The 27729-nt window shown below is 37.1% G+C and overlaps 8 protein-coding genes across 11 annotated transcripts; 6 read left to right on the forward strand and 2 right to left on the reverse strand.

Annotated features, from left to right (window-relative positions):
• Nucleotides 1-719: 719 nt before the first annotated feature.
• On the forward strand, nucleotides 720-2102 carry LOC18994344 (peroxidase 2). The gene is made up of 4 exons (XM_006417985.2): nucleotides 720-1004; nucleotides 1109-1294; nucleotides 1417-1576; nucleotides 1686-2102. Exons 1-4 carry the CDS (start codon nucleotides 759-761, stop codon nucleotides 2090-2092), a joined length of 999 nt encoding a protein of 332 aa, XP_006418048.1. The 5' UTR covers nucleotides 720-758; the 3' UTR covers nucleotides 2093-2102.
• A 2252-nt stretch (nucleotides 2103-4354) lies between these two features.
• Nucleotides 4355-5935, forward strand: LOC18994345 (peroxidase 2). The gene is made up of 4 exons (XM_006417986.2): nucleotides 4355-4620; nucleotides 4781-4966; nucleotides 5086-5245; nucleotides 5349-5935. Exons 1-4 carry the CDS (start codon nucleotides 4399-4401, stop codon nucleotides 5753-5755), a joined length of 975 nt encoding a protein of 324 aa, XP_006418049.1. The 5' UTR covers nucleotides 4355-4398; the 3' UTR covers nucleotides 5756-5935.
• Nucleotides 5936-7278: 1343 nt separating this feature from the next.
• On the forward strand, nucleotides 7279-13631 carry LOC18994346 (homeobox-leucine zipper protein HDG2). 3 transcript variants are annotated; one of them, XM_024152384.1, is made up of 13 exons: nucleotides 7279-7482; nucleotides 7902-7980; nucleotides 9048-9328; nucleotides 9432-9549; nucleotides 10219-10407; nucleotides 10944-11357; nucleotides 11442-11543; nucleotides 11615-11815; nucleotides 11908-12082; nucleotides 12159-12430; nucleotides 12511-12606; nucleotides 12704-13077; nucleotides 13164-13631. In XM_024152384.1, exons 3-12 carry the CDS (start codon nucleotides 9081-9083, stop codon nucleotides 13058-13060), a joined length of 2172 nt encoding a protein of 723 aa, XP_024008152.1. In that variant the 5' UTR covers nucleotides 7279-7482; nucleotides 7902-7980; nucleotides 9048-9080; the 3' UTR covers nucleotides 13061-13077; nucleotides 13164-13631. The 3 variants fall into 3 exon arrangements, with proteins under 3 accessions (XP_024008152.1, XP_006418050.1, XP_024008153.1); XM_006417987.2 differs by lacking the exon at nucleotides 7902-7980; XM_024152385.1 differs by lacking the exons at nucleotides 7279-7482; nucleotides 7902-7980 and adding an exon at nucleotides 8873-8944.
• A 67-nt stretch (nucleotides 13632-13698) lies between these two features.
• On the reverse strand, nucleotides 13699-14753 carry LOC18994347. Its single transcript, XM_006417988.2, has 2 exons — nucleotides 14367-14753; nucleotides 13699-14061 (listed from the first exon to the last, which is right to left on the reverse strand). Exons 1-2 carry the CDS (start codon nucleotides 14688-14690, stop codon nucleotides 13879-13881), a joined length of 507 nt encoding a protein of 168 aa, XP_006418051.1. The 5' UTR covers nucleotides 14691-14753; the 3' UTR covers nucleotides 13699-13878.
• Nucleotides 14754-14880: 127 nt separating this feature from the next.
• Nucleotides 14881-16025, forward strand: LOC18994348. The gene is made up of 3 exons (XM_006417989.2): nucleotides 14881-15023; nucleotides 15478-15557; nucleotides 15800-16025. The coding sequence occupies exons 1-3, from the start codon at nucleotides 14913-14915 to the stop codon at nucleotides 15867-15869; spliced, it is 261 nt and encodes an 86-aa protein (XP_006418052.1). The 5' UTR covers nucleotides 14881-14912; the 3' UTR covers nucleotides 15870-16025.
• A 45-nt stretch (nucleotides 16026-16070) lies between these two features.
• LOC18994349 (glutamate receptor 3.4) lies at nucleotides 16071-20572 on the reverse strand. 2 transcript variants are annotated; one of them, XM_006417990.2, is made up of 7 exons: nucleotides 20389-20572; nucleotides 19238-19648; nucleotides 17768-19101; nucleotides 17409-17686; nucleotides 17303-17334; nucleotides 16803-17212; nucleotides 16071-16706 (listed from the first exon to the last, which is right to left on the reverse strand). In XM_006417990.2, exons 2-7 carry the CDS (start codon nucleotides 19572-19574, stop codon nucleotides 16233-16235), a joined length of 2865 nt encoding a protein of 954 aa, XP_006418053.1. In that variant the 5' UTR covers nucleotides 19575-19648; nucleotides 20389-20572; the 3' UTR covers nucleotides 16071-16232. The 2 variants fall into 2 exon arrangements, with proteins under 2 accessions (XP_006418053.1, XP_024008120.1); XM_024152352.1 differs by lacking the exon at nucleotides 20389-20572 and having other exon boundaries at nucleotides 17768-19093; nucleotides 19238-19384.
• Nucleotides 20573-22198: 1626 nt separating this feature from the next.
• Nucleotides 22199-23733, forward strand: LOC18994350 (50S ribosomal protein L6, chloroplastic). Its single transcript, XM_006417991.2, has 3 exons — nucleotides 22199-22356; nucleotides 22770-23078; nucleotides 23221-23733. Exons 1-3 carry the CDS (start codon nucleotides 22322-22324, stop codon nucleotides 23555-23557), a joined length of 681 nt encoding a protein of 226 aa, XP_006418054.1. The 5' UTR covers nucleotides 22199-22321; the 3' UTR covers nucleotides 23558-23733.
• A 189-nt stretch (nucleotides 23734-23922) lies between these two features.
• On the forward strand, nucleotides 23923-27653 carry LOC18994351 (NEDD8-activating enzyme E1 regulatory subunit AXR1). The gene is made up of 14 exons (XM_006417992.2): nucleotides 23923-24104; nucleotides 24222-24394; nucleotides 24528-24691; nucleotides 24917-25027; nucleotides 25170-25249; nucleotides 25363-25513; nucleotides 25606-25699; nucleotides 25799-25887; nucleotides 26064-26137; nucleotides 26228-26390; nucleotides 26518-26603; nucleotides 26889-26972; nucleotides 27053-27233; nucleotides 27345-27653. The coding sequence occupies exons 1-14, from the start codon at nucleotides 24067-24069 to the stop codon at nucleotides 27426-27428; spliced, it is 1572 nt and encodes a 523-aa protein (XP_006418055.1). The 5' UTR covers nucleotides 23923-24066; the 3' UTR covers nucleotides 27429-27653.
• Nucleotides 27654-27729: the final 76 nt, after the last annotated feature.

Raw genomic sequence — 27729 nt, forward strand, 5'->3', positions numbered from 1 at the left:
GATATATTTTAAAATAGGCATGCTGTTATTTTTTATAGTATTATACAAAAAAAAAAAGATGTAGCTCAGTTTCATAAAAACCAAAACATCGGGGGATTTTTATAAATATCATACGATAAGCTTCATTTGGTAAATAACATAAGTTAAAGTGAATTTTCATAAATATTGAAAGATCTCGGGTAGTTTAATAAATAGCAAATGACATAGGCCATTGACAAAATAAAAGTTGAAGGGCAAACTAAAGAGGATGAGGATGCTGGAGGCAGAGGGATAAAATAGTTTTAGAATATGAACACTAGGAATAAAAAAACTGATGCAGGCGAAGAAATTGAACGTGTGTTCCACACATGACAAACAAAGTAAAGATTGTTTTTTTAATTTTCAGAGTGAAATGAAGAACAGAGCTTGTTTTCTAAAAGTCAATAGCCTTTACAAAGAGCAAAAGATAGGCAGAAAAGTTAATGATCATTTCAATATTTTGAGGTTTTTCTATTGCTGGGCATTTAAAAAAAAAAAAAAAGATTCAAACAAGAATCGGAACGATCGTGGAGGCCATGGTCTCATCCTCTGTTCTTCACCTCCAACAAAGAAAGCAGATGAATATATGCAAATGGGCATTACATAAATCAGAGGCTGCCATATGACATTAATGGAAATTTTCAAAACACGCTCGAGTGATCTATAAAAAGCCTGAGACTTTCTTCTTTCTATTCATCCCTAAACTTCAGCTTAATACACAACAAAGAAGAGAGACAACAATGGCGCTCATCAAGAACATTCTTGTCCTAGTGGTTCTTCTTAGCGTTGTTGGAGTTTCCTTTGCAAAGCCGCCACATAGACATAGGAACCCACATATGAAGGGTGGTCTTGACCTCGACTACTACCGCTTCAAGTGTCCACAAGCGGAAGCCATTGTCCGCCGTGTCACATTTCAATACGTTTCTCGCAGGCCAAGTCTTGCTGCTGCGCTTCTGAGAATGTATTTTCATGACTGTTTTGTCAGAGTAAGTTGAATTTTCTTAGATTTTGATGTTTTACTAATACATTATTAATCCGAAACTTCGCTAACCCCTACCTTTTTTTGTGTGTACATTATTAATCCGAATAGGGATGTGATGCTTCCCTTCTTCTGAAATCTCCAAACAAGGATGCGGAAAGAGACGCTGTCCCCAACTTGACAGTGAGAGGCTACGAAGTGGTCGATGCTGCCAAGTCAGCCCTCGAGAGGAAGTGTCCTGGTGTTGTTTCTTGCGCTGATGTTCTTGCCTTGGTCGCTAGAGACGCTGTTTTAGTGGTAATGTTTTGCATGCAGCTTATTTTCTCAACCTTCCAAAACCATTTAGCTACATTAGTGTACGTACCAACTTACTTATTTTGGTCACTTGATTGACTGTTTTCTTCATTTTTTTGTATTAGATCAAAGGACCATGGTGGCCTGTTCCATTGGGGCGTAGGGACGGACGCATATCAAAACTTTCCGAGGTTAATTTACCATCTCCTTTTGCCGACGTAAATGCATTGAAGCAGGACTTCTTTGCCAAGGGTCTTAACACTAAAGACTTGGTCGTCCTTTCAGGTAATTCTATACAAACATCTTTGAATTCTTTAATCTTTTTTTTTTTTTTTTAATATACCTTTTAATGATATAATGAACAGCTGACTATAATATATGGTTTCTTGAGTAGGGGCTCACACCATTGGAATATCTTCTTGCGGTCTCATCAACAGACGTATCCATAACTTCACTGGCAAAGGCGACTTTGACCCGTCGATGAACCCGAGCTACGTTAGGCAATTGAAAAAGAGATGCAAGCCAACTACTCCCACGACCATAGTGGAGATGGATCCAGGCAGTGTCAAGAAGTTTGACTCTCACTACTTCAACATTGTGGCTCAGAAGAAGGGTTTGTTCAAATCTGATTCAACACTTCTCGATGACTTGGAGACCAAACTCTACATTCAGAAGCAGGTCGTAACCCGTGGGGCTTCCTTCGCCAAAGATTTCTCTGAATCAATGCTCAAACTTGGTTTCGTCGAGATTCTTACCGGGACGCAGGGTGAGATCAGGAAGAAATGCGCTTTCGTTAACTAATCTGGATCGATTTCTGCTTTCCGGATGATTCAAGTTTTAAAACGCTTTCTGCTTATTGTGTTCATTTATTTCCTTCATCAAGTCCTTTTTCAACAGAAGTTCTTTGTGTTTGAATTGTGGAGATGCGCATTTGTTTATTATTTAAGTCATTTTTTCTCCTTTCACGAATGTTATCAATTGTGTAACAACCCTTAACGTTAATGAAAATGTTTATTTCTCTTTTTGCTTTTGGTTTTAAGTGATTTTTCCTTGAGTTTCAGATTTACCTGCTATCGAAAAAAATGACTAATAAGTCCAATTCTTTATTTTTTCCCCGGATGAAAACTGAATTTGAATCAAAACAGAACCGAACCACATACCTAACACTTGCATCAAACCACACAAACTTGGTTTCAGTCTTTCAGACTTTTATATTATATACATCCGAAATATAGGACGTAACTCAAGTGAAATTTATACAGCCTATTTATATATTTTTTAATAGAAATAGGCTATCCACATTGACTGACATCTTAGAGTAGCATTGAGTCAGAGAAATCTGTGTTGAATTATAAGATCTGGGAGTAGCAACCTGTGTGTCAATGTAGCTTACTCTGAATAAAACAGTTATAAAAAATTACGACAAGGGCAAGAAGTTTCTTGATCGCCGTTAGCCCATTACTATCTCTCCTTTCTTAGCTCGTTTTCGTTGTTGAGTATTAGCCAAGAAAGATCAGACCGAGCTTGGGGGCGATGATGAAGGTAACTTTCTCAGGCATTTTATAGATCATCCATCGACATTGAACATTTCCATGGAAAATTGTCAAATGAGAATCAGATAAACCCTTTTGCAGTATTCCTCTGTTTCTTAATTAGGTTTGAAAAAAAAAACAGAGAAAGAACAGGGCCTCCACTATCATCTTTTTTTTCTTTTTTAATATCTGTTGGTGGTTGAATATGAAATTTCCCAGAATTGTGAAAACTCAAATTTATCCACAATTAAGAAAGCTTCAAATCCACTTTTGCTATTTGAAATATTGACTTTGAGAAGCTTATTAAACAACTTTGTTTTGTCGAACTTATCTCTCTAAGTAAAAGAGACAAAAAAAAAACAATAATAAACCGTCATCGTATGTGGAATCCACGTTCTTAAATTCTCTTAGAAAAAATCATCCAAGTTGCTAAATTTTGTAATTGGAAACTCATATGGCTTGATGTACTGCTTTTCTTGTGGAAGAAGTCACGACCTAAAAGACAATTACAAAGCCAAAAAAAAGCAAAAACAAAAAACTGAATCAATAGCAATCTCATGAAATGATGAAAAGAAACATGTCCCTTCGAAGAGATTTGAGCAAATTAGAATATGAGACAGAGAAAAATTACATTGTGTCTACGTAAAAGTGACACGCATAAATTAAAGAAAGTGTGTGGTGGAGACTTGGAGTGGTGGTGATTGGGTTGGGTCTTAAACCGACCGAACCAAGAAGGCGTTGAAATGAGCGAGAATGGTTTTCTGATTAGAATTATTTGGATGGATATATTTAGTTATTTACACATAGAATTTTATGTTTGATATCATATGTGAGACGCGTAATTTACTACATCGCAAACTTATTATAGCATAACACCAATTGTAAACAAGATTTTCACGATGCATATATGTTATTTTTATTGGTTTTCTGCAAATATTTTGCAAATTTATCCTCAAACCTCAATTTGCTGAAAATGAAGTTCAAATTAATAAAATCTGAATCAACCTGCAATATAGCTTTTGTGCATTTTACATTGTAAATTATCGTGTAGTTTTTTAACAAAACAAAATTAGTTGAGGTAATTTTACAAAAACAAAAATTAACTAAAATTAACATTAGTTAGCGGTTCTATTTAAGCCATTAACGACCGTTATTTCACAAAGGAGAAAGTGTACTAAAAATTATTTTAGTTTTTTTAACAAATTTAATTTGAATAATATTCTAGCAAATTTTAAATATTAAGTTTTTTTTTTCCAAATGAAAAACAGAGGTTGCTTTCTAAAAGTCAATAGTCAATATTTTGAGGTTTTCAATTCCTGGGCATTTTATAAAGTAAGATTACAAACAAGAATCGGAGCGATCGTGGAGGCCATGGTCTCGTCCTCTGTTATTCAACTCCAATAAAGAAAACAGATGAATATATGCAAATGGGTATATATCACATAAATCCGATGCTGACATATGACAATGGACATTTTCAAAACACCTTCGAATGATCTATAAAAAGCCTGAGACTTTCATCTTTCTCTTCATCCCTAAACTCAGCTGAATACTCAACAAAGAAGAGAGATAACAATGGCGCTCATCAAGAATATTCTTGCCCTTGTAGTTCTTCTTGGCGTTGTTGGTCTTTCCTTTGCACAGCCACATGAGGGTGGTCTTGACCTCAACTACTATCGCTCTAAGTGTCCACAAGCGGAAGCCATCGTCCGCCGTATCACATTTCAATACGTTTCTCACAGGCCAAGTTTTGCTGCTGCGCTTCTGAGGATGTATTTTCATGACTGTTTTGTCAGAGTAAGTTGATTTTTATTTTAAATTGATGTTTTACTAATCTATGATGTACGTCCTTTATATAGTAGTGTTCTCCCTTCAGAGTGGGATCCTAACATATATGGATAAGAAAATGCACTAACCCCTACCTCTTTTTTTTTGTGTACATTATCAATCCATATAGGGATGTGATGCTTCGCTTCTTCTGAAATCTCCAAACAAGGATGCGGAAAGAGACGCTATCCCCAACTTGACAGTGAGAGGCTACGAAGTGGTCGATGCTGCCAAGACAGCCCTCGAGAGGAAGTGTCCTGGTGTCGTTTCTTGCGCTGATGTTCTTGCCTTGGTCGCTAGAGACGCTGTTTCAGTGGTAACATTTTGCATGCAGCTGATTTTCTCGTCATTCCAAAACCATTTGATTACATTAGTGTACGTACCAACTTATTTTGGTCACTTGATTGATTGTTTTCTTCATTTTTTTTTTGTTAGATCAAAGGACCATGGTGGCCTGTTCCATTGGGGCGTAGGGACGGACGCGTATCAAAACTTTCCGAGGTTAATTTACCATCTCCTTTTGCCGACGTAAATGCATTGAAGCAGGACTTCTTCGCCAAGGGTCTTAACACTAAAGACTTGGTCGTCCTCTCAGGTAATTCCATACAAACATCTTTAAAATCTTTAACTGTTTTTTTTTTTTAATATACCTTTTTAGGATATGAACTGCTGACTGTAATATATGGTTTCTTGAGCAGGGGCTCACACCATTGGAATATCTTCTTGCGGTCTCATCAGCAGACGTATCCATAACTTCACTGGCAATGGTGACTTTGACCCATCGATGAACCCTAGCTACGTTAGGCAGTTGAAGAAGAGATGCAAGCCAACTGATAGGAGTACCATGGTGGCGATGGACCCAGGAAGTTTCAAGAAGTTTGACTCTCACTACTTCAACGTTGTGGCTCAGAAGAGGGGTTTGTTCACATCTGATTCAACACTTCTCGATGACGTGGAGACCAAACACTACATTCAGACGCAGGTTGAAACCAGTGGGGCTTCCTTCGACAAGGATTTCTCTGAATCAATGGTCAAACTTGGTTTCGTCGAGATTCTTACCGGGACGCAGGGTGAGATCAGGAAGAGATGTGCTTTCGTTAACTAATTTGGATCGCTTTCTGCTTTCAGGATGATTCAAATTTTAAAACTGTTTCTGCTTATTGTGTTATTTTCTTTCCTTCATCAAGTCCTCTTTTCTTTGTGTTTGAATTTTGGAGATGCGCATTTGTTTATTATTTAAGTCATGTTTTTCTCCTCTCACGAATGTTATCGATTGAGTTAATAATCATTAACGGTAATGAAAATGTTTATTCGTCTTTTTGCTTTTGGTTTAAAGTTTATTTGTCTTTATATCTCATATATGTTATTTATTTATCATAATTCTCATATAGCTCTATGTATCGATTTTTCAGTGTTGACCATAAGACAAATTTTGGATAACATATAGCAGTTCAATGAACTAACTTTTAGTTTAAATTTTTTTTTTTTTTTTTTTTGGAAAGAACTCATATACTCATTTTATATAAGTAGCAGGAAAAACTGAAAACAAAAAGTTAGGCATTGAATTATTGGGTTTGTTTTAGTAGGAGAGTACGAAAGAAGAGGAGGTTAAGTGCAAGAGAGGCATGAGAGCAGTAAATGGCCTAAGCCATGCAGCCTCTGTGTTAACATTTAATGCCAATAAACTATTCGCCACCCTATCATATACGCACAGCTTTATCTATATATGTTTGTACATACATTCCTAGTATTATTTAGGATAAATATTAGAAATTTAAAGGGTTACTGTTTTTGAAAAACGTTTTTATTAATCTAGGTATGTATAAACTTAATAACAAAAAAGAGTGTAAATACGCAGTAACCTTTTAAATCTTCGCGAGACATTGAGTACGTAACTACATATGAATGCATAATTTTTACAAAATTATAACTTTGTTGATGGGTGATTTGTATAATCTAAACAACTTTTCACGCTACAATATAAACAATTAAATGCTCGGGTCAATAAAGCAATTAATTTTTCTTTTCTTTTCTCACGACCTGAACGTATATACTCCTATCTTTCTAGGCATGCAAAATGAAGTCTTATTGTGGAATATAATGATTATATATATATATATATAATTTATAAGTCTTTAAATTTACGAACAAGATAATTAGATTGTTGTTTTTTGTTTAAAAATGTAATCTATGTGAAATTTGGATCCTAGCATTTAATTTTATTATGAAATGAAGAACAATATTAGTTTGTAACTATTTTTTTTCTTGGTAACAGCTATCTAAGCAGCGTCTTATTGACTAATTTGGTTGTTTTTATTAAGTGATATATCAAATGAAAGGGTCGGTCTCTTTTAGCCCGTTAGCCGTCATTCCTCACAACTCAAACAAAGAAAAGAAAACTAGTAACATATATATATATATATATATATATATATATACACACATATATCAATTTCTCAATCTATAAGATTAAAACAAACAAAAATTGTAACATATCTCTTCGCTCTCTCATTCTCTCTCTCTCTCTATAAGCGTGTAGGATAATTAAGTGTCCCTCTCTCGCCATTTAATTTCATTGCACCCTCTCAATACTCTGCCATTACTCTCCTCTCTCATTTTCCTCTCTCTCTCTCTTCCTCTTTCTCTCTCTTCCTCTTTCTCTCTCTCTCTCTCTCTCTCTCTCTATCCAAGATTTGCACCTACCTTTCAAACTCTTCGCCAAAAACTGCTGCACAAAACCATCACCGGTTTTCCGACATACAAATCTCAGACCAGACACCGATCCGCTCCTCTCTCTCCCCCTCTAGGGTTTCATCGCCTCTTCCTTGCAGTGTATGTCTCGAAAACCTCATCATTTCTGGGACTATATATATATCTGCTTTATCATTAATATTGAACAAAAATATTATTTCTTGAACGTATTGGATCATTACACTTAAATTTCTTAGCCTCTTCATAAGACTCTCACTTCCATGATGATTTTATAATCAATTAATACTTATATCTTCTATGTTGAATTTTTAGTACGTTCGTCATTTATTTTTCGTCTAACTTTTCATTTTTAACATTAATTGATTGATAATTTCATTTATATTCCCTTTATATTAAGATGCAATGCTTCCAACATTCTTGTAATTCCTGTCGAATATTTTTTTGAAAAAATTTCCTGTCTTATTTTTTTTTTCTGACTTCCTAGAATCTGTTTAGTTTTAATTTTAGTTAATATATCTTATCAATTTCTGCATCGTCAGAGATGAAACCCTCAAGACAACAATAGAGAGGAACATTTTGATTAAAAAAAAAAACAATAAGATCGGAGGAAGATTAAAGGTTTGTATTCTCTTCGTATATCCTTCTTTTCATTATATATACGTTTGTTTTTATATAAGTTATAATATAACACGTGTATATACTTTGTACATTTATATATTTATGTGTGAAATAAAAGGTTATATATACGAAGATACATTTTAAAAATAGCTGGAAAAAATTAATACATCACCCAGGCCTTATGTCACGTTGGTTGTAAGTTGTATAATAACTTCTATGTTGGTCCCTCGCACCGTGCACATATGTATATATTAATATATTTTATTTATTTAATTTTCGTTTTACTAATTAACACTTTAGATAGTGTTTCTTATTTTTAAACCTGCTAATGATTACGATAAATTAATTAGAATTTTTCAGTTTTCACGAAAATTTTGGATTTTTTCATAAACAGGATAGAGTTGGGAATTTTTTTTTTGTACCTACTTCTTGCCCCATTTTATTTGCTTCGAACAAATACTGAGTCCAACATTTCTCTTTTCGTCTTCTCTTTCCTCTCCGTCTCCTAAATAGCTTATCAAGTACCTCGAAATTGTAACTGAATATCCATTATTATTTGGGACATCAACTGATTTCCATCTACTTGACATATGATTCTTGAATCAATTTCAAATTTTTCATTTTTTAGCCCGCTGCTTAGTTTTTGTTTAAAAGGAAAAAATTGGGAGGTTTGAAGAATTCAGAGTATGTGAAATTCATTATTTTGGGTTGGTTATTTAATAACATATTAATATGTGATTGTGATATATAATTTTTTTTTTTGGGTAAGGCTCTTTTTTCTTGCTTTCAATTAGTGGGTCCTTTGTTCCTACAACTTTACAAGCATCTTCAATTTCTTCGTTTTTCTATTTGCCTATATCCCTTTGTAAGATCTTCAAGAAGAAAGAAGACTCAAAAAAAAAAAAATATTAAGTTGTTGACGTGGAAAGAGCATTGCCATAATCTTTTTTTTCACAAGATCTTGGTGAAATTCTTCTGTTCTTCTTAAGTTGACTCTTGTACCCAAAAAGAAACCCTAATCATTTCTGATATTTGACGAAAATTTTTACACTTTTTTTTGTTTTTAGGGTTTGCTTTCAGTAACCAGTGTAAGGAAAGAGATGTTCGAGCCAAATATGTTGCTTGCGGCTATAAACAACTCCGATAGCAATAACCACAATTACAACCATGAAGACAATAACAATAACAACGAAGGATTCCTTCGGGACGATGAGTTCGACAGTGCGAATACGAAATCTGGAAGTGAGAATCAAGAAGGAGGCTCAGGTAACGATCAAGATCCTCATCACCCTAATAAAAAGAAACGATATCATCGACACACCCAACTTCAGATCCAGGAGATGGAAGCGTATGTGTGATTTTACTCACCAACTTCATGTTTTACTTTAATTTTTTTTTTAAATTTTACAAATTAGCTAGTTGAATTTTATTTACTTTGGGTTGTTAAATAGATTCTTCAAAGAGTGTCCACACCCAGATGACAAGCAAAGGAAACAACTTAGCCGTGAATTGGGTTTGGAACCTCTTCAGGTCAAATTCTGGTTCCAGAACAAACGCACCCAAATGAAGGTATACCATATATATATGAACACATCTACATTAATGGATCTATATTTCAAAAAAAATTATAAAAATTTGAAATTATGATTGAATTCATATAAAATCTCTCAATCCCACTTATTTTACAAGATTTTAGGGAAGTTCATAATATATATAGGCCTACCTACTGACAAGTTATTGTGTGGTTTTTCGGTGTTTGATTAAGAATTACTTGAGTGATTCTGGTCGAACTTGGGCTGGTTTTTAGATTTATTTGAAACAATTGACTTAAAATTTTAACTATATATTTGAGTTATTTTTTTCAATTGAAAAGTTGCTCATTCGCACAACTATATTTTGGCGGTTCAGCCATAGACTTTGAAACAAAAAAATGACCATTTAATAGCTTAAGTTCGAACCTTAATTTATATAAATAGATTGAAACGTTTTGGACTCAGGTGCTTACGTTATGCAAATACGGTGAAACACATAACGTGTACTCAACTGTATTATGTTTGTTTATACATATATTTTTCCCCTTTTAGTAAAAATCCTTTGTTGTTTCACTTTACTCAATTTAGAAACTCTGGTTTTCTTATTTAATTATACAATGATTATTAACAGCAACAAAGCCAAAAAAAAACAATTAAATATATAAAAACTCTAGAGACAACAGAATATATGAATATATTCGTGCAGAATCATCACGAGCGGCACGAGAACTCGCATCTAAGGGCGGAAAACGAAAAGCTTCGAGGAGACAACCTAAGATATCGAGAGGCTCTTGCAAACGCTTCATGTCCTAATTGTGGTGGTCCAACGGCTATTGGAGAAATGTCCTTCGACGAACATCAACTCCGTCTCGAAAATGCTCGATTAAGAGAAGAGGTACATGAATTAATTAATTAACTCCACAATCTATTTTTTAAAGTATTTTATCAATTTTAATTTTACTAGTGGTAAATGTACAACTAATGTTAGTCCCATGTTTAATATTGCTTCCTATTCGCCAATGGTATTTTACAGGAAAAAAAATTAAAGTATTTAGTGTATCACTAATCTTAACTATATCGTTTTCCAAATATTTTTTTCTCACTCTATTAGTCTATTTAATATAGTGTATATTGAATAATGATAAAAAAATCATTGATATTCATGAAAATGCAAAATATTGTAAGGTTAGAGAAATATATGAAAGGGAAATATTAGAAATATTAGCAACATTAAAGCCACTTTTTAATGCATAGAAATATTTCAAAAAAAAAGATAGAAACATATATTTTGGGAAAAATAAATAAATCTTAGAAATATTAGCTTAGAGAAATGGAGGAGTAATTCATAATAAATAACTAACAACGTTAGTTCTTTTTGTGACCCAAAACATCCGCGATATGAAACAAATAATCTTCTTGTTTGTCATCTAGATCGACCGAATATCCGCGATCGCAGCCAAATACGTAGGCAAGCCAGTCTCAAACTATCCTCTTATGTCTCCTCCTCCTCTTCCACCACGTCCTCTAGAACTCGCCATGGGAAATCTTGGAGGTGATGTTTATGGAAACAACCCAACCGATCTCTTCAAGTCCATCTCTGCACCAACAGAATCTGATAAACCGGTGATCATCGACTTAGCCGTGGCTGCAATGGAAGAGCTCATGAGGATGGCTCAAGTGGACGAGACTTTGTGGAAAAGTTTGGTTTTAGATGAAGAAGAATATACACGGACTTTCCCTAGAGGGATCGGACCTAAACCGGCTGGATTTAGAACCGAAGCGTCACGAGAAAGCGCCGTTGTGATCATGAATCATGTTAACATTGTTGAGATTCTCATGGATGTGGTAATTTAACATTTTCGTTTTGCATTTTATCAGCAAGCTTCTCTATTTAAGAATTCTTAGCATGCAATGCTCATGATATTGCAGAATCAATGGTCGATGGTTTTTGCGGGGATGGTTTCTAGAGCGATGACATTAGCTGTTTTATCGACTGGAGTTGCAGGAAACTATAACGGAGCTCTTCAAGTGGTAATTTTTTTGTTTTCTTTCTATTTGTTGTAATGAAACTTGGAACTCAAGTAACCACTCTGTTTTGTCAGATGACTGCAGAGTTTCAAGTTCCATCACCGTTAGTACCGACCCGTGAAACCTATTTCGCACGTTACTGTAAGCAACAAGCAGATGGTTCGTGGGCGGTTGTGGATATTTCCTTGGATAGTCTCCAACCGAATCCCCCGGTTAGATGCAGAAGGCGAGCCTCGGGATGTTTGATTCAAGAAATGCCAAATGGATACTCTAAGGTATAGAAACATTAGGTTATACGTATGCAACAAATTTGCATTCCAAAAACGTCTCTTTTTTTTTTATTAGAGAGAATTTAATGTAACTACAGGTGACTTGGGTGGAGCATGTGGAAGTTGAGGACAGAGGAGTTCATAACTTATATAAACACATGGTTAGTACTGGTCACGCCTTTGGTGCTAAGCGCTGGGTAGCGATTCTTGACCGCCAATGCGAGCGGTTAGCTAGCGTTATGGCTACAAATATTTCAACAGGAGAAGTTGGAGGTATATCATAAATACTCTGTTAGTTTCTCAAAGTCAGAAATCAGAATTCACAGTTATAAATTGGTGAATGTTGCAGTGATAACTAACCAAGAAGGGAGGAGGAGTATGCTGAAATTGGCGGAGCGGATGGTTATAAGCTTTTGTGCAGGAGTGAGTGCTTCAACAGCTCACACGTGGACTACACTGTCAGGTACAGGAGCTGAAGATGTTAGAGTGATGACTAGGAAGAGTGTGGATGATCGAGGAAGGCCTCCGGGTATTGTTCTTAGTGCAGCCACTTCCTTTTGGATCCCTGTTCCTCCTAAGCGTGTCTTCGACTTCCTCAGAGATGAGAATTCAAGAAATGAGGTAACTAACTCCTTTTTCTTTACTAAGCTCTCTCTCGTTCTGATTTGGAACATAGTTTTTTTTTCTTCTGAGATTTGCAGTGGGATATTCTGTCAAATGGAGGAGTTGTGCAAGAAATGGCACATATTGCTAATGGGAGGGATACCGGAAACTGCGTTTCTCTTCTCCGCGTAAATGTGAGTAGATTCGTAAACTTGGTTCATAACTCTTGTAATCATTCATTTGATGATCAAGGGTAATTACTTTTTTTTTCAATCCTTCTTTATGTCGCAGAGTGCAAATTCTAGCCAGAGCAATATGCTGATTCTACAAGAGAGCTGCACCGATCCTACAGCTTCCTTTGTGATCTATGCCCCTGTTGATATTGTAGCGATGAACATAGTGCTTAATGGAGGCGATCCAGACTATGTGGCTCTGCTTCCATCGGGTTTTGCTATTCTTCCTGATGGTAATGCCAATGGTGGAGCCTCTGGAGGAGATGGAGGGTCGCTCTTGACCGTTGCTTTTCAGATTCTGGTTGACTCGGTTCCTACTGCTAAGCTCTCTCTTGGCTCTGTTGCAACTGTTAACAATCTAATCGCTTGCACTGTTGAGAGGATCAAAGCTTCCATGTCTTGTGAGACTGCTTGATAAAACCCACCCATTAGGTAGTTTCAGTAAAAAGTTTGCAGATTTTTTTTTTGTCTCGCTGTTACGCCTTTATGTGATCATGCTTTTGTGGTTCTTTATGCAGGAAATAATATAATGTAAACGAAGACAAAAGAAAAGATTTCGGTTTGAAGAGAGCTTTTTTTTGGGTGTTTAAGTGAAAAGATTGAAAAAGAAAAGCGGAGGAGTCAAGAGCGAACCTCACAAGATATACCATTTGAGTAATGAATGTTATGTTGTTGTGCAGTAGTGTTAAGTTTTGCTCTGCTTATTTGTTGAAACTAAGCAGTGAAAAACTTTTTACTTGATAAGTGAAAATGCAAAAATGGTTTTACGGGGTTCGGGAATTGACTTCCCCTGCAACATACTGAAGTAGAAAAGTTAAAAGAAAAAAACATAGGTCAGAAGAAGTGCTTTGAACTTTTGTTTGCTTGTTTGTGTTACAGTTGTGTTTCTTCTTTCTTTCTTGTGGTTAGATGGAACCTGAAGTTCCTCTTTTCTTTTTGGGTTTCGTTTATCATATATCTTAGTGTATTTTCTGCTGCTTTTTCACTTTTCTTTTCTCTTTGCTTTGTAAGCTTATGGAAGTCGGTTTTATCAAAAAAGCTCACACTTTTCTGACCAGACAAAATGAGTTTCTCTGGAATAAAGGTCAATGCAAAGTACATATTCGATCATACCCATGAAAGCAATAACGTTTTTCATCTGGAAAGATCAAATACCTATCTACCCAAGTTATCCAAAGGCACATAAAGAAAAAGATACAACTAGGACTACCGTCCCAGATGAGAAATCACCTATTAGGCCAGCTTTCTCCTGGGCATAATAGTGGATCTCTGGCCATCAGATCCGGTGCTTTTGGTGGAACGAGAGACTAAACCACGAAGAAGAGCCAGAATCCCAATACCCATGAAAGGCACATACATCATTAGCAATCTGTCAGTTGCCTTACCCGAACCTAGCACCTCTCCCAGGATTGCAGCCTAAAAATTCACAGAAAACATATGAGAACAAAAAGTCCACAAGAATGCAGACTAGACATAACTGTAGATTATAACCAAAACAAACTATACTGTATGCCCTGAATTAGCCTCATTATATACATATAATCACACTGAGAACATAAAGAAAAGTTGAGAACTTTAAACTAATTTCAGTGAAGTGGTTTGTGATTGTCAAAGAAGGAAAGTTGTGAAATTTAGATGCATATCAGATTCTACTAAACAAGATCTCCCGAGATCTGACCAATAATCCAGAATTCCAAAAAAAAAAGAAAGAAAGAGTGTACCATTGAAGTCACGGTGGAAGCTCCGTACAGCAAGCAGGTGGTACCAAACCACGGCTTTCCAGCAAGAATCGCGTAGACGTTAGCAATCGAGAGCGGCCATAGGAATAAGAGCTCATGCCAGACGAGCCCAACGAGAAAATGCGGCTTCTCCATGAGCAAGTAATCTCCGAACTCGGCGATGTAATTGCTTTCCAGATCGGTGAGAAACGCCGGAAATATCCCTTTAGGAAGTGCCGTTTGGCCGTCGATGAGCGGCGAAACAACCGCCATTAGAGCGAAGAAGAAGAAGAGAACAACGTCGATCGTTTTCCCGAAAGCTCCCATCTTCTCGATTCAATTTTTCTGCTTCGAATCTGAGACTGAGAGAGTGAGAGTTGCAAACAGAGTCGTTGACTGGAAAAGTCCAACCTTTAAGAAGATTTTTGATTATTGGTTCAATTAACCGACTTAGTAAACCGACTTAGTAACTCCGGTTTAGTCGAGTGGTTGAGTAACGATTTGATTTCAGCTGAGTCTGAGATTTTTCCACCAGCAAGAGAAAGGAAGATGAGCGAGACGAGACCAGTGCCGAGAAGAGAGAGTCCATGGGGCTTACCTGAAGGTCACCGTGAGCCCAAAGCTCATCGCTGCAACGATCGTGTCGAGGACGTCGTCCAGGTTCCCACCATTTCCTTCTTCGCTTCGTATCGGTTTTATTATTCGATTTCTTCTTCTTCCTTTTCTAGTCCTTTGGATCTCTCCTAGATTTCGAGTGTCTCCTGCTATTTTGTTGGTTAATGAGTAATAGGATTGTAGCATCAGAGAGTCAGTGTACTCAAAGTAAGGGTTTTTTTTAGGGTTCTATTACTTATTATAATTTTCGAATATCTCAAGGAAGGATGATGGTTAGTGAGATTTGATAATTAAGGATGAATAACTTAACTCCAATTGCTTTAATGAATCTATCTCCAATTCTGTTCGTTGAAGCTTGTATCATCAGGTATTGGCTTTGTTGTAATACACAGTTGAATAATGAGCTAAAATTGCTTGGCCTGGAACATGATTATTGCAAATTTTCATAGATAATACTCTTCATGGCCTGTTTATGTTATAGCATTAGTGAATTTTGCAGGCGTTTTTCGAGGGAAACCCATTCAAGACGGTTCCAGGGCCTTTCAAACTATTCTACCGATGCATGCGCTCTAAGCCAGGGTATGTGCAATTTCCTACTCTTACCATCAGGTGTTGTTGTTGACACTAAGCTGCAGAATCTTTGGCTTTTGTTGCATTGACAGTGAATGTTTCTTGATTCTTATTCCACCAGCCATTCTTAGCTTTACACTACCTGCTAAACCCAGTTTCTCGTCTTTCTAAGCTTTTTCTTCATTCTTGTCGCGCTTATTCATTCATACTAAATGTGGAGCCTGAACCATTCATCTTGTTTTTCTTTTCAGAGAAGAACCAACAGAGCCATTCACATACCTCGACCTGGAACCTCCAAAAAGAGAAGTTAAACTTGAGTAAAGTGAAATTCACTCCTTTTTCTTTTCCTTACCAACTTTTTAGCTGAGCATGTAAGCGCCAAGACTGTGATTTTAAGTTTCCCTTCGACATGTATCAGCAACATAATGCTAATAAAATTGATACTTGGAGTTCCATTTGAATATTATCTTCTGATGATTCTTTTCACTTGCACGGTTCTATCTTAAAATATAAACTCTGATGAGGAAAAGAATATGAGTTTACCATTACGTATCAGAATAAGATTTACAATTTATCTCTGGTTTTTTGTTCCTTGAACTTTGCTATTACAAAATCTTATGATGATTTCACTACCTCGCTAAGTATGTTAATAGTCATTTAAACAAATCGTTGAACGCTATCTGTTTAAGAAATCTCGTTTTCTTGTGAATGTGAACTTCCAGCTCCACTTTCGGTAGTTTTGAGTTTCTTGCCACTCTTCTGTTTTAGGATCTCCTTGATTTCTGCTTCCCTCTTATCGACAACTTTTAACAATTCCTTGAAACTCGGTGCTCGTAAACCTCTCCCTGATCGAGATGGCTCAGCCACTTCGCATGCCCTTTCCTCGTCCCCACCATCAGGTAGTAACCTCTGGTACTGCCAGAACACCCTCCAGAAGAAGACAGTGAGTGCAATGAAGCAAGTGATGCCACAGATAAGGAAGAGTCCCCAGAAACTCTTGAGCGAAAGCTGAGAATTCTCACTGTTTGAGATCTGCATTGAGCATTCATGCTTGTAGTTGAGCCATTTCCTGTGAATTTTCTCGAGCTCGCCTTCTTCAGACAGCTGCAAGATAGCCGTCGACATGTCTACAGCTAAAGGGGAGTCTCTCTGGAATGCCTGCAACATCAATTTCAGAGATTCTTATATAAGCAAGGTTATAGACAAACAGCAAACGATATACATATATACAGAAGTAAGTATTTCAAAGCTTACGAAACCCCAGCCTGTGCGTGTGAATTCTTGTCCTACTGTACGGAACTCGCAGTTGCTGTTTGACAAAAGGACTTCGATGTAAGGAAGCTCGTCTACAATGGCTGCCACGCCGCCAGCCTTAGGACCACGTTGAAGAGCAGAAAGGTACTGTTCCTCGTCTCTCAGTGGAACAATCCTAGAAGGAGCTATGTTAAGCTCGTTGACCAGATAGTTCCGAGCAAAGGTGCCGTCTTGAACTCCGATTGGTTCGTTGCTCGTTATCAAGCTATCTATTCCTCCAATCCGAGATGTCAGCTGTTGAACGGTTAGGATCGAAGTGAGACTAGCCGTGTAGCTCGAGTTGATGATCAGAACCACGAATAACCATATGATCAGCACCAGCCTCCCCAATGCACTCACCGTGTTCTCCCCTGTAAAGATCAAAAGGTAAAGAGTAAAACAACTTTGCTTCTCCCTGACATTCTGTAAGCTTTGGTCTACTCGAGTTAGAGCGCACTTACTATGAGAAAAGAACATTGTTGAGAAGCTAAACCTGCAACAATGAAGAGAAGAAAAATAAGGTCTACAGGTAAATTCAAGCTCTGCCTCAAGAACTGGGAAACTAACCAGAAGATGGTGATGAGTTGCCGCCTAGGAGGGCCACGGAATTCTTGGTTAAAGCGGTGTTCGAGAATCCAAACGATGGCTCCCACAAAGAGAAAGAAGGCTCCAGTGACAGCCCACATCTCTATAGTGAACGGTTTCAGGAATGACCAAGGACTCGATTTAGCCTCCTTAACCGGAGCCACCACCACAAGCCCTGATTCTATAAACGGCTGTGTGAAGTCTACGAATCTTGTTCTGTTTGTTACAATCGTGATATCTCCTACAGCTACATCGAAATTCTGAAGAGAAGAAACGAGAAAAAGACAGGTTAGCATCTTTTGAAAGTTGTGAACTTGACATTGAGTAATTTAGGTTCTCACATTTGCAACAACTTCATTGATTAGATGGTCGTAAGAAGGATTTCTCTTCCCGTCTCCATATAGGATATAAGTACGTGGAACAGGATACGGAAGCAACTCAATGGCAGCTTCAAAGACATCTATGCAATAGCCTCTAACACCAGGCGGGTTCTTGTCCTCAGAGACATAATCTTTATAGCTCACACGGTTAGGCACTGCGATCTTGAGCGACTTTCCATTATTAGGAAACACCCATCCACGAGGAGGCTTAGTAACCTCACCTGGCCATATGATTCCATAAAGACGTTGGTTTGCTGTAGATGTGTTTGGAGGCTTAGAGTACAATGTCTCTGGAGGCACCACTGAGAGACCCGAATGATTTGACCAGTACCCGACTCTGCGTGGACCTGTACCTTCTATGTTTAGAACTTCGTAAGCCGGGTTAACCCGGTTTCTCTCTGAGTCAAACTGGATTGGCCCCGTCACACCAGTATGATTCATCCCAAGAATGATCTCAAGAAACTTGTCTCCTTCATTGAACACACTTAGTGCTGATAACTGAACACTGCTACCGTTTGTTTTGTGCAGATTCGGATCGTGGGAGAATGTTATGGCATTGTGTTCTCTGAAGAAAACATCGAGGGCACGAGCAACTAACCAAACAGAGTCATAAGCATACAATGCATATGTGTTGAAGGCATCTTTGGGTCTAAGATTCTTCCATCTCGCCACAAACTGCTTCTTCATACTAGTCTCGGTTGTGTAGTGGCGGAAAGCAACCACTCCTTGCAAGAGATCCATCGTGTCCGAATCCACGGGCTCCATTGAATCCAAAGCTGTAGAAAGCCAGTCTGTTGCGATCCAAACATAACCGCTTCCCATCATTCCAAGAGACTTGGCCACAGAGAAAATGTTTAAACCAGAGTCAGGATTTACATGAACAACGTAAACCCGAGATGCCATCAGATTAACAGAAACCAACAAGTCTTCGATGGAACTAGAATCTGCACCAGGTGTGATTGCAGCCTTGTAAGAGATCCTCGCGCGTTTCTTGGCTAATGCATCGCCTAGAACAGATATCCCGTTCCTACCACACTCATCATCGACGAATATCGCAATGACTTGTCTCCATCCGGAATATAATACAAAATCTGTGATTGCATACATCTGGAAGTAATCGTTCTGTGTGGTTCGCAGAAAATAAAGGTATTGGAGAGAGGAAAGAGTCGGATCCGTTGCTCCGAATGACAAGAGAGGTACATGAAGCTCATTAGCCACATAGGAGATCATGTGAGCAATCCCTGAAGATTGTGGACCAATGGCTGCAACCACTTGGTTTTCCATCAGCTGCAAAGCTACACCATGAGATTAAAACATAATCATCACTCACTGAAACTCTCCTTGAGGCATTTTCAGGAATCTAGTTGTGAGCTAAAAAAGTTGTTTGTTCCCTTTTGCTACAAGTTTTAAGAGAAAAGAAGCAGTATATACCTCCCATGGTGCCAATAAATCCACTGCAATTAGTGTCTTGAAAGACAATATTAAGCTTGATGCCATTAAGTACAGTTTGGTCAGCATTAACATCATCCATAGCCGCTTTAAGCGCTGGTTTAGCCGCTCTTCCGATATAAGAATCATAAGTAAACAGAGCTCCAACATTCACTAAGCTTGGCCTCGGTGATAATGGCGGTGAAGAAGACGAGTTTCTTGAGAAATCCCTATTACAAGTACATTCCTTTGGAACGAACCACAAAACAGAAACGCATAGCAACACAATTCTCATTGCTTTCACCATGGAAACTCCTCTTACCATCACGAAAAATACCATCTTTTTTGCAACCAGCAAAAAAAGCTATTTTGTTTCCTGGGCCTATGTAACCATTTGATTATTTGAACTGACACCTGCGTAATAAACAATGCCCAGCATATATTAAAACTAAGAATTCAATCAACTTACACAACACAAAAAAGACAAAAATGGTCCAGAAAATCTGATGAAAGAAGGCAAACAAACCAAGAAATCAAGACTTAGATTATGTAGAGATTGGTTGATACAGACTTGTGTCTGTATACATAAGTATTATATATACATATTTATATATATATATATATATAAGACTGGTGCTTACATGTAAAACTAGAACTGAAAATAAAGAAGTGTAAGAGGACCAGTTTAAAGATGGTTTGCAAAAAAAAAAGGAAAAAGAAGCAGAAAACGTAATTAATAATTCAATGAACAGAGAATCATATGTTGATGGCAGCGATATGTCAATTAATTAACAAATTATTCTTCACAGAAATCAAATAATAAAAAAAATAAACCAAAACTAATAATATATCGGTGATATTCCAACTTGAATAAAATAAAAGGACAATACATAACCTAATTCTGCAGAACATGGCAGTGGCCAGTGAGTGGTTGAAGAATGAAAGATGTAAAAGTACACCTATGTAAATATTTTAAATTTTGACGAATGTTTTCTTTATTTTATTAAAATTAATTGATTATGTAGTTCGAAGATATTAAATCAATATACTCGAAAGGAGATTTCTTTGAGATATTTGGACGAAACGTGGGAGATAAATTCCCAAAACATATATATAAATTATGCAATTATAGTTTATAATAAAGAAGAAGCAACCTTGGAATAAATACGAGCAAAAAGCTTTAATCAGAGATCCATATTCTTCTGTGGGTAAACGAGTGATTGAGCAAACAAAAAAGAGAGACATAGAAAAGAGGATGAAGAAGTAGAAGCAGAGGAACTGTTTCTCAGGCTCAAGCAAAGAATTTTCATAATATTCTCTCTTTTTCTTCTTCTTTTTTTATTAATTGTTTTTTTTGGGTATTTTATATTTATGTTTTTTTTTCCTTTTTCTTTCGAAAGGCCATTTCTGGAGTGGTCAGTGGTAGACGTAGGCCAAGGTGTGGGGTATCCATGCTTTTCTTGTGTATTCATACTAATTGGAGTATTTAAACTATTCAAATAGTAATTGTTCTTAAATAATTACATGGCAAAAACTTTAAAAGTGTGAATGTGACAACTCTAAATGCTCGAAGGCCGCCTGCGTCAAAGAATGCTTCTCCTCAATGTTTTGTCAATTAAATTCAAACACTTATAGTATACAAGATATTTTCAGGCATAAATGTCGAAACACAAACCAAAAAAAAAAATCAGCCTTGAATAATAAAAGTAAATAGTAGTATTAGCTTGGGACGAATTTCATATGATAAAAGGTAGGGCTGGCAAAAATATCCGTTATATTTGCTTCGATCCATTATCCGTCTCGATTCGATCCGAAAAATCTGGATATCCGTAATTTTATGGAGCAAAGCAAATACTAAAATTCAATATCCGTTAAAAACGGAACAAATCACAAATACTAAAAAAAATTAAGACGGATATCCGCTTTGCTTCGGTATAAATATATATATGTATATATAGATAGATAATAATTCATATAAAGTGTATAATTATTATATATAAATGTAATTTTTGTGAGTTTTTTGTTTATAAATTTGATTATTATAAATATTAAAACTTAATAAGTTAAGAAAAAAATATTTTTTTAAAGAAAATATTTTCATTTTTAACTAAATTTTGATTTTAAATATATTATTATTTAAATATTTTTATGGAACGGATCGAATATCCGGCAAATATTAAGATTTTTAGCGGATATCCGGAAAACGGATATTCGAATAGTTACGAAGCAGATACGGATCGGAAACATGATTATCCGAATGGAGCGGAGCAGATTACGGATATCTTCAAAATCTAGGATATCCGCTCCGCGCCCAGTCCTAATAAAAGGTGCATGAAACACATGGACTCAGTCTTTTTTTTTGTCTTTATTAGATTGTTCGTAAAGGAATATTACAACAGAGAGCTGCATTTTTTATTAGTTTTCGTTACTGAAGTTTAGTTTGCTAATAATATGCCGAACATTTTCTATCTTGAAAGAGAAAAAAACATTATTTGACCAGAAGAAATCTGAACCAGTAAAAATATACAGTTCATCAATTTTTTTGTTCGAAATTTCTCAGTTTGTTGTTTGGATTTTTCCTGCGTGTGAGGGTCCATATCATCTTTTATTTGAGTACAGCCATATCTTTATCAACGGATGACGATTTAATTATAGACCTCTATATGACGATAAAACATTTCGAAATGAAACACATATTACATGTCGATCTTATTACGCATCTGTTGCAATTTATTGACTTCAATCATTCATTTAAGAGTTTCACTCTATCCAAGGCTTTACTGGGTACATTTTATGAATTTATCACTATTTCTACTATTTATCAATTTTTTTGTTTGATCATCGATAGGTCATAAAAACTTCATCAATCAGACTAAACACTATTATTTGTGATAAATTAAAGCAAAATTGTTGGGCCTAGCCCAGATAACGGTGGTTAAATAAATAGGCCTTAAATAATGAGATAATGGGCTGTGAAAGGAAACTTTTTTCGAAGTACAGACTACAGAGGATAAGTCTCTCTAACTGGATAAAACACTCTTCTCTCCATCCTCCTTCTGGAGAAGAGCTCCGTCATCAATCCTAGCAATGGCTTCCTCACTCGTATCTTCCTTTCAACCCAGGTACTATTTGATATACTAAAAATCCTTATGACGATTCTACTTGCGCTAGGGTTTCGTTTCCCTTACTTCGCATTCCTATTCAAAAAATCTCTTGGAATGGAGTTGATAAGCCTCCCAAGTATGAATAGGTTCCTTGTGTTACTTTTCTTCTTCGAAATCTATTGGAATTTCGAATTGATTGGTGATTTTTCTTATTTTGGATTTTTATTTTGGAGAATTGAGTGTGTTAAGCGGAACTTAGTTTTAAGCAGGATTCTATAGGTTTTTAGCCATGGAAACTGAAAGTCTATAACAATGTATCTCGTGTAATTGAATAACGGTACTCTGGTTCGACTCCTGATTCTAGAGGTAGAGTTAAGATTTCCAGAAATGTTATCCCTGAGAACAACAAGAAACACTTGTTTGTTTTTCAGCAATGTTAGGTCAGCATTTTTGGGCGATAGAAATGTGTTCAAGGTCTCAACCACGCCATTTGCTCAAGTGGGTTTCTCCAGTAAGACCATTGAGTGCAAGGAATCAAGGATAGGAAAGCAACCGATCGCAGTACCATCCAATGTAACCATTGCATTAGAAGGTCAAGACTTGAAAGTGAAAGGTCCATTAGGAGAGCTAGCTCTAACTTACCCACGCGAAGTTGAGCTTACCAAAGAAGATTCCGGTTTCTTGAGGGTCAAAAAAACCGTCGAAACTAGAAGAGCCAACCAGATGCACGGCCTTTTCAGGTTACAAAGTTCTCTCCTTTTATTATATCATTTGGGACATTACTTGCTTACATGTTGTTAAGGTTACAAAAAGTCTGAAACTTTGGAGGTTTAGATGTTGTTTGTTGCTATCCCTTCTAAAAGTTTTTGTGCTGTGTTTTAGGACGCTTACTGATAACATGGTCGTGGGAGTATCAAAGGGATTTGAGAAAAAACTTATACTAGTTGGTGTTGGTTACCGTGCGACTGTGGAAGGAAAAGAACTGGTTCTGAATCTCGGGTTTTCTCATCCGGTGAAGATGCAGATACCAGATAGTCTCAAAGTGAAGGTGGAAGAGAACACGAGAATCACCGTGAGTGGATACGATAAGAGTGAGATAGGGCAATTTGCTGCCACGGTTAGGAAGTGGAGGCCTCCGGAGCCGTACAAGGGCAAGGGAGTCAAGTATTCAGATGAGATTGTTCGGAGGAAGGAAGGGAAAGCTGGGAAGAAGAAGTGATCTTGTTATGTATTTACTTTCCTGTTGTTGTCTCCTTTCATTGTTAATGTGTATTGCTTAATTTTGTTTAGAAGAAAAAGAATATGTTTGTCTTGGGATTCTGGTGAATTTTTCAAGGAACCCGTTGTTCTTGATGCTCTGAGAAATATATTCTGAATGTTTGTTCATGTTCCTTTTTTAGTGGAAATCCAGAAAGGTGTTTAATGCTTTGCAAATTGAATTGTGAAACTATTCCATGATTCAGTAATGTTTTTCGTCGATTCAGTTGTGGTGCAACAATTTTTTTTTTTTTTTTTTTGGGGTGCTAATGTATACTGAGAAAATGTTAATAAACCGAGAATTTAGTTGTCGAAAATGTAAGTATGGTTTAGTTATATATAATTTATGAACCAAGATTTGGGATTCAGTTAAGGCACTTGACCGGAGGCAAATAATTCTTCTCTCGCTCTTCGCCTCTGCGTAGCTGCGAAGCGAACCAGTGAAGAGACGAGCTTGAAGAAGAGCCAACAATGTCAGAGCCTAAAACCAAGTACGATCGTCAACTCAGGTATACACCCTTTGCCCCCGCGAACTCTCTGCTTGGCTCTGTATTATTCTATCGCTCTTTCTTCTTTCGAGGAAAAGTGATGAAGTAATCGGATGGGGATGACTGGGAAAATCGCAGGATTTGGGGGGAGCTAGGGCAAGCTGCTTTGGAAGAGGCGAGCATCTGTTTGCTCAATTGTGGTCCTACTGGCTCCGAGGCCCTGAAGAATCTCGTCCTTGGTGGAGTTGGGAGCATCACCATCGTTGATGGATCCAAGGTTGAAATCGGAGACCTTGGAAACAATTTCATGGGTATTGCTTTTCTCCTGCAGAAATATTTTCCTATATAGCCTCTTGAAGTTTCTTGTATTCGTTCTGGGGTTTTGGGTATATACATATATGCACACTTACTAAGTCGGGTTATGGGTTTTTTTTTCATGTTAAGTGGATGAGACGAGTGTTGGTCAATCAAAAGCCAAGTCTGCTTGTGCCTTTCTCCAAGAGCTTAATGATGCTGTTAAAGCCAAGTTTATTGAGGAGAATCCAGACACATTGATAATAACAAACCCATCCTTCTTCTCTCAGTTCACTCTGGTTATAGCCACTCAGGTACGATTGGGTTTCTAGTTGTAACATCATCTAATGATTGCGTGTCAAAGCGTTAGCTTTATTTCCCTTGGAACTGCTACACATGGGTCATGATGCCTTCTATTCGATGTTTTCAGATTCTCATATGTAGCTTTCCCCGTCCTTCACTGAACATTGCTTTATTAGTCGATTCCTATGTTATTCAACTCTTCTTTTTACCCCCTTTTCGACGTTGGTTGCTTGTAGCTGGTGGAAGATTCAATGGTGAAACTTGATAGAATATGTCGAGAAGCAAACGTCAAGTTGGTCTTTGTTCGCTCTTATGGCCTTGCTGGGTTTGTTCGTGTCTCTGTTAAGGTAATATCTCTCTTGGCCCAATTTTTGTCAGAGAACTATTAGATTGCTGAGTTGTAGTGGAGTGTAACCAGTGGTATGCCGTTGTTAAGATATTGGCCAAATGGAATTATGCTAAGTAGTATTTTTGTTTCTTCTTTATCAGGAGCACACCATAATTGACTCTAAGCCTGATCATTTCCTAGACGACCTCCGCTTGAATAATCCATGGCCTGAACTCAAGAGGTACATTGCTCGCATTTCCTCTCTCGTTATGTTTTTCTGTCATCCGTTAACATTGTGCGGTGGATGGGTGACTGAGAGATTTCTGGGATTCTTAACTATTCATTGAACGGCAGTTTTGTGGAGACCATTGATCTAAATGTATCAGATCCCGCTGCACATAAGCACATACCTTACGTTGTCATTCTTGTGAAGATGGCTGATGAATGGACTCGATCCCATAATGGTAATCTTCCCTCGACCAGGGAAGAGAAAAAAGAGTTTAAGGTGTACTTCTTGTTTGTTGCTTAGCATATTCATTAGCTAGCTTCCGTTCTTGTGCTTCCTTGTTCTAATTTATTTTATCCTTGGAACCTTAGGATTTGGTTAAGTCCAAGATGATATCTATGGATGAAGATAACTACAAAGAAGCCATTGAAGCCGCTTTTAAAGTTTTTGCTCCTCGTGGAATCAGTAAGTTGATATCTCGTTTGGTGTGGTAACTAACAGAAAACTTTGTCATGGCTAAATTCACAGTAGCTTATGTCGAACTTAACTTGGTTTCTGTTCCAGGCTCAGAGATTCAACAAATTAGTAATGATAGTTGTTCTGAACCGAGTTCAAATTCCTCAGATTTTTGGGTGATGGTGGCGGCTCTGAAGGTTTGAAACTTGAGAATTGCTCTGCCAAGTTTATACGTTCATGTTTGTTTAGGAATTGCAAGGGGTGTGGTTGATAAAGAGTTCGGAATTTTGCATCGCGGAATTATTTTTGTCTTTTCACGTTGACTGCAAGTAATTTTGATTTGTTCATAATACCTGGACATCACCACCTGCAGGAATTTGTCTCAAACGAAGGTGATGGAGAGGCACCCCTTGAAGGCTCTATACCAGATATGACATCTACCACAGAGTTAGTGCAACTGCTTCGATGGCGGCACTGAATTTCATTGTCGAACTATTTTTTAGATTGCTGATGTTGCTGTATTGTTGCTTTTTCCAGACACTATATCAATTTGCAGAAAATCTATCAAGCGAAAGCCGAAGCTGATTTTCTTGTCATAGAGGAGCGAGTAAAAAATATTTTAAAGAAAATCGGTCGAGATTCGAGCAGCATCTCAAAACCAATAATCAAGAGCTTCTGTAAGAATGCAAGAAAACTTAAAGTGAGAATACTAAACTTCCCAACAAAAATAAAACTGTGTGTTCTACTGTCAATCTTCTACACTGTTTATTTTTGCTTTTTGAAGCGGTATTAGAAACATATGTTTAACTGCAATCTGTGGTCTGTAGGTATGCAGATATCGTATGGTAGAGGACGAGTTCACCAATCCTTCTGTTACCGAAATTCAAAAGTGTTTAGCGGACGAGGATTACAGGTGCGAATGTCTTCATGGAGTCCGCTCTTTTCTTATGAACACAAAAGTTTAAGCTGATTAGAAGGATGACCTTTCTACAAAACGGTTATGATACGTATTATGAGATGCTGTGATTGAATATGCATAACTGCTATATATTCAGTTAACTGAGCTAACGGAAACTTCTAGTTCATCTTAGGCTTATACAGCAGAAAAATAGATTCTGGTTTTAGTCTAAATCTTTTTCTAGGGCTGCATGTGGAAGCCAGTTGTTAACTCTTATGCTAATATAGTTTGCCGTCACAGTGGTGCAATGGGATTTTATATTCTTCTTAGAGCTGTGGACAGATTTACTGCCAACTATAACAAGTTTCCTGGCCAGTTTGATGGGTAAGAAAGTCACAATGCTAAATCCTAAATCTGAACTATTGGTCCTTGTTTGGATATTAATATGCTATCTCTTGTGGTAGAGGAATGGATGAGGACATTTCTCGGTTAAAAACTACTGCCTTGAGTCTTCTTACCGACTTGGGGTGTAACGGCTCAGTTCTGCCTGATGACCTTATCAATGAGATGTGTCGCTTTGGTGCCTCGGAGCTTCATGTGGTTGCTGCCTTTATTGGAGGAATCGCATCTCAAGAAGTCATCAAGGTTCATACTTTCTTCTTGTTGCTCTGAACTTATTGCTTAAATTCACTAGCTTTAAGAGATGATTGAACTTGTTGTTGAGTGTCTCTCTCTCTCTCTTTCTCTGTGTTGCAGCTTGTCACAAAACAGTTTGTTCCGATGTTGGGGACTTACATCTTCAATGGCATCGATCATAAGTCTCAGTTATTGGCATTGTAGAAGATATTTCCTTACACATTGGCTTAAAACAGAGAGTAGACCTTTATCATTTCTTTTTAATGTTCATTGGGGTAAAAGAGAATCTTTTCGCGGGGGTGTCGAGGGACAAACTGTTCACGGCCGGATTTGCCAAATTCTTGTTTTGTTGTCTTAGAGGTTCCAAAATTTGAAGAGTTTCATTTGTGTTGACATTGGCCAGATTGAGTTAAAAGCTAGTTTCAAAAATGGGCCAGAAGCCCACTCCGCCACATGCTTCTAGTCGGCAAAAGGTGTAATGAGGTGATTTATGCTGTTTTCAATC

The sequence above is a fragment of the Eutrema salsugineum genome, unplaced genomic scaffold (genome assembly GCF_000478725.1).
Source record: "Eutrema salsugineum unplaced genomic scaffold, Eutsalg1_0 scaffold_5, whole genome shotgun sequence".
Classification (NCBI taxonomy): Eukaryota; Viridiplantae; Streptophyta; class Magnoliopsida; order Brassicales; family Brassicaceae; genus Eutrema; species Eutrema salsugineum.